This window comes from Stylophora pistillata, chromosome 2 (assembly GCF_964205215.1).
Source record: "Stylophora pistillata chromosome 2, jaStyPist1.2, whole genome shotgun sequence".
NCBI lineage: Eukaryota > Metazoa > Cnidaria > Anthozoa > Scleractinia > Pocilloporidae > Stylophora > Stylophora pistillata.
This window is the reverse complement of record NC_142520.1, coordinates 8,957,444-8,962,877: the sequence shown is the minus strand read 5'-3', so window position 1 is coordinate 8,962,877 and position 5,434 is coordinate 8,957,444. Positions and strand designations below refer to the sequence as shown.

Below are 5,434 nucleotides of genomic sequence, written 5' to 3'. Positions count from 1 at the left end.
CTCAGCAATTAACAGCTATTTCAAGGAAAAAACTGCATGGCATTCATATAATTACTAAAGGCTATCCATATGCAAAAGACGAGAGAATTTGATTTTTTTGCAGCTTTGCCGAAGATTTGCGATTTTGATTGATGCTTGCACGGATCTGCTCTTAAGCGGTCACCCCCTTTTAAACGGACACCGGGGAAGGTCCCGTGGGTGTTCACTTCATAGAGGCTCCACTGTATTTTGTTTAGTAGAAACAAAAACAAATTGAGCAAAAATGAAAATAACCGATAAATGAAAGTTTTCGTAAATGCTGTTCTACTCGTAAGGGTGGTTGTAGGTACACAAACCGTAACTGAACCATCTGTTACCCTTCCTCTACTTACAAGGGTAAACCTTACACATGTATATCATGAAAACATTAATTGAATTGTCTCAAATCTAATCTATCTATGCAAATATAAATTTGACCATGACTCTCAGAAGGTTTATAATTTCTGTGGTAAGTCCGAAAAACGCTTGCATGATAATTTTTTGGCTGCCCCTTAGGGCTTCTGGTGCCTTTTAGTTTACTAACTCTTAAAACAATTATTAAAATGGTAAATTTGTCTTACCCCTGGGAATTTCACAAATATAACCGGCGTTAAAATATTCACTGCCACTAAAAGTTATAATCCGTTCGCCATTACAAGACCGCTTGTATATGTAAGACATTTTGCCGTCACCACTTGGCTCCCCTGCTCCCCACTTGGAAATAGTCAGCGGTCTTCCATTCACCCAGGTCCAATTCCCAGCCTTTTTTCTTAAACCAATCACCAATCTCCTCAAATTTTGAAACCTATTTCGCCTTTGCATCTCGCCAGTGATGAAAGTCCATTCTTCTTCGGTTTCGATGGAAACTAGGTCTCCTCCTAGGGTTTTGCAGGCGGCTCTTATCCAGTCCCAGCGCCGGTACCAGACCCAATGGTAAAACCTCACATACCTCGTCGCAAATGTGTACCAAGAGTTTTTTAAAGATACAACGGGGCACTCTACAAAATGATGAGAAGGAAAACAAAAATAATTATCACGATGATGATAAACAAATTGATAATTATGATAATGATGATAACATAATGTGATCACAATCACCAAAGGATAGAAAAAAAATAAGCTAGAAAACGTGGTTTCTTCTATATTTTCTATTTCTATTCGCACTTTTCAATATCCGCAGTGTATGTTTAGTCAGTGTAAATCAATACAGTATATTTCTCTTCTTTATGGCGTCCACCCTCTCTGATCTGCTTTTGTAAAAAATATTTCCCTTCAGATATCTGTGAGTTCATGTAATTTTAGTAGTCGGGTTTACGAATATCGGTAACTTCATCACTGAACTGACCCCCCCTCTCCCTCCTCTATCTGATCCAGCTTAAAAAAAAAAAGAGTAAACTGTGGAAGTAATTTCTCATAAGTTTGCAACCGGAGATACACAGTTAAGCGTATGCAGCTGATACCGGAATGGTTGTCAGGAAAAAGAAAAAAAACAAAAAGGAGCAAAAGTGCACGCGACAGTCTCGAAAGATAATTAGGGTATCTCGTGGTCAGTGAATTCCGAAAAAACTGTATATAACTATCGTTTACTCGTACCAGCACAAACAAGAATACTTCGATGTGTTATTTTCAACACAACATGCAAACACTCACCAACTGTAGTGAACGCGCGCTCGACAAATGTTGAGAAATCTATCCTTTCGATCGCGCCGGTCTCTTTCTGCCACTTTGCCCGTCGAAAACTTGCCGTGGCTTGCGGCGCAGCAAACTAAAGGATGATTCTAGAACGATGAAACTTTTTTATATAGCGTGTCCCGAAATTTTTCATGGGAAAAAAAAAACAAAAATTCTTTTTTGGTCGGAAAGCAGCTCTTACCAGGAGTGGTACTTGACACATATTTCTTCACAGCGACGTCTTCTATTTCGGATATTCTATTTTGAATTATTGCACTCAGACTATCTGTAAGCTCATGCGATTATTGTACTTATTGTATGACACTTTACAATTTGGCTCAAAATCTCACCATTTCCAACTATTCAGTGGTGCTCCACTAAACTACCATCTCCAATTCCTATTCCCACCCCAGCAATCCTTGCATAAACCAATGTGCCACGTATTTGTTCGAGTCCTGCAAATACCGATCCCGATCCCGATCCCAATCCACCGTAAACGTGTACCAAAAGTTTTTAAAAGATATAATGGGGCACTCTACAGAATGATGAAAATGAAAACGGAGATAATTATCATGAAGATGATAAAAAAATGATAATTATGATAATGGTGATAACATAATATAATCACAATTACCGTTAAAGATATTAAGAAATAGGCTAGAAAACGTGGCCTATTTTCTATTTTCCATTTCTATTCGTATTTTTCAATATCGGAGGGGTATGTTTGATCAGTGTAAATCAATACAGAACATCTTTCTTCTTTACGGCGTCCACCCTCTCTGATCTGTTTTTTTAGAGGATATTTAACTTCACACGTCTGTGAGTTCATGTAATTTTGGTAGTTGGGTTTTGGAATATCGATAAATTCATCGCGGAGCTAATCCCTCTCTCCGTCCTCCATCGTGTCGAGCTTTTACAAAAATGTTAACTGTGAGTGTAATTTCTCGAAAATTTACAACCGAAGTTACACAGTTAAACGTAAACAGTTGATACCAGAATGGTTCTCAGAAAAAAAAATATAGCAAGAGTGCATACGCACGCATCGGTCTCGAAAGACAATTAGAGTATCCGGTGATCAATTAGTTCAAACAAGTGAAATAGATAAAAAGATATGTAAAAAAAGATTAGAAATCAGGGGAGAAATACCAACATGCACGTTAATAAGAGAGGAACAAAACAAAAATAACATGGTGCTGCAATAGAATTCGCTCTCCTTAAGCTTACATGAGTTTTCGTCTTTTATTGGGGTAAATTTTTTTTTTCGTTTTTTATGCAGGTTAGAATAGAAAAGTCATTTATGTAAACAAAATAAGTTCATCAAATCTGTCATTTTTGTGCTTAAGGTGACATTTTCTCAGACTTCCTCGAAATCCTGAGGTCAAGGAGCCAAGATCTGAAGACTACCCACGATACTTTTCGGGGCTATCATGTACTCTTTCCGACACGCTTTTTCCGAAACTACTGTATCTAATTATCGTTCACTCGTTCAAGCACAAAGAGGAATACTTCGACGTGTTATTTTGAACACAACATACAAACACTCACCGACTGCAGTGAACGCTCGCTCGACAAATGTTGAGAAATGTATCCTTTCGATCGAGTTTCTTTCAGGCGCTTTGCCCGTCGAAACTTGCTGTGGCTTGCGGCGCAGCAAAATAAAGTATGATTCTAGAACGATGAAACTTTTGATATAACATGTGTCCCGAAATTTTTCATGGGAAAAAAATTACGGAAAACTCTTTTATGGTCAGAAAGCTCCTCTTATCAGGAGTGGTACTTGACACGTTTTTCTTCACAGCGACGTCTCCTATTTCGGATATTCTAATTTGAATTATTGCACTTAAACTATCTGTAAGCTCATGCGATTATTGTACTTATTGTATGACACTTATAACAAGGTTTTCTAGCAGCCTGAGCCACCTCCCCTCCCTTATTTGATCAGAACGGGCTGAAAAAAAACGCATAATTAAATACAAGTGTGAGTTATCCTAATTTGAAACCGCTAATGCGCACTAAACAGTTTATTCACTGCTTACACATTCAAGTTAGGAGAGGCTTTCGATATTGTGAGAGCAATATATTTACCTCTGAAAATTAATCATTGAAATAAATTTTAACGGGACCAGGGCTAAGCGGAAATGGTTTAGCACTTAATGTACTTTATGGGTGGAATGTTTGCTTACCCTGAGGAAATTCACAGATGAAGGCATTTTCATCATATTCACTGATACCGTTAAAGAGGCCTTCATTCTTGGATATTTCCGCGATGTAGTCGTTACCATTTGGCTCAGAATCTCGCCATTTCGAAATATTCAGTGGCTGTCCACTAAACCATGTCCAAGTCCCATCATTGTAAGGCTTGTATAAACCAATATGCCACGCAGTAGTATTTGAACTATTACGCTTTTGAATCTCACCATTGATAAATTTCCATTCTTCATCGGTTTCGATGGAAACAAGGTATCCTCCATGACGGCGGCAGACGCGATAGTTGTCCCCATAATTTCTTCCCCATTTTGTAAAGATGTACGAAGAATTTTTTAAATGGGTACATAGACTTTCTATGAGAAACATAAATATATAAATGAATAAAAGAAAAAATACATATTTTTAGATCGTAACGATGACAGCAATAACGATAATGATGAAAATGGAGACGAAAAATGCTGTCTATATCAATAATATTCATGCCTAACTAACAATGAGCACTGAAACTCGTTACTTCACTGACGCAAAAATTAGAATTAGGTTTAAGGTGATTCCTCAGAAAATAAAGGCTATCGCACAAACTGTTTTCAACTTTCCCTACATGTTCCCTACCAGCGTGTGTTTCGAAAAATACAATAAAAAAGAAAGATCATCGTGCTTGTGCCTGTACACCCCATTTATACCTGTACTGGCTCTAACCACACGCGTCATTTCATCCGCTCACGGTACATCAACAGGACTTTTGCACACTTTTAGCTGTATATTTTTTACCGTCGACGATTTTTTTTAAACTTCTCCAATTTAAACGGGATAATTTGTACACCAAAATTATGCAGTAAGAAATACAGGTCAGCGTGCTCGTCCAAGAGCTGAGGACCATTGTACCTTTTTACCTGGTCCTTGATTTAAAAACAATATCGCGTTCTCGAAATGCGCGTACTTTTTCACCCGATTCCGTGATTTCTATGCGCAATACGGGTTGCGCAATGCAATACTGAGGAATCAGCTTAAGTTTTAAGGGTAAAAATTGGGGAGATCAAAGTGAAAGCGCTGTTATTCTCTATTTTTTCTTGTTCAGTTATTGTTTAGTTTCTTCAACTCACGTTTAGATCCACAATCGGACTGATGTACCAACGTAATATCTATGACTGATTATAGTAAATAATCAAAATTTATTGATAAATAAGCCTCATAATATTTTTTCCTATTCATTTTAAGATGCATAAAATTTGAATTACACTGCCTCACCTGTTCCTTGCAACTCCATCATCAAAGGAAGGATAACTGCAGAAGAGAAAGTGAGCAAACGCATCGATTATTATATCAAGAATAACATTTGAATCAATGACAAACTTTATTAGATTTCTAGTTAGACTGGTACTGATGCATCGTAGCGCATTTTCTTTGCTACGTGATCTTTAGGCTCTGCCAATAACTTTTATTTCCTTCCCTAGGGAGCTGACGGAGAAATTGTAAAAACGAGTGTTCCTCGCGAAAAAAATGTTAACCGGCTATTCGGAGCGCATAAACTATTTAC

At 37.6% G+C, this 5,434-nt stretch overlaps 1 protein-coding gene across 1 annotated transcript; it reads right to left on the bottom strand.

The window, feature by feature from the left end:
* Positions 1 to 576: 576 nt before the first annotated feature.
* On the bottom strand, positions 577 to 5,164 carry LOC148737014 (macrophage mannose receptor 1-like). The gene is made up of 3 exons (XM_088749233.1): positions 5,146 to 5,164; positions 3,873 to 4,250; positions 577 to 1,016 (listed from the first exon to the last, which is right to left on the bottom strand). Exons 1-3 carry the CDS (start codon positions 5,162 to 5,164, stop codon positions 577 to 579), a joined length of 837 nt encoding a protein of 278 aa, XP_088605359.1.
* Between the last annotated feature and the right edge of the window lie 270 nt (positions 5,165 to 5,434).

What these genes read in the sequence shown, in the direction of transcription:
- LOC148737014 (XM_088749233.1), bottom strand. An exon ending in CATCTGTGAATTTCCTCAGG is followed by an intron (nt 1,017 to 3,872) that starts GTAAGCAAACAT and finishes ATCATTTTGTAG; the next exon opens with AGTGCCCCGTTGTATCTTTA.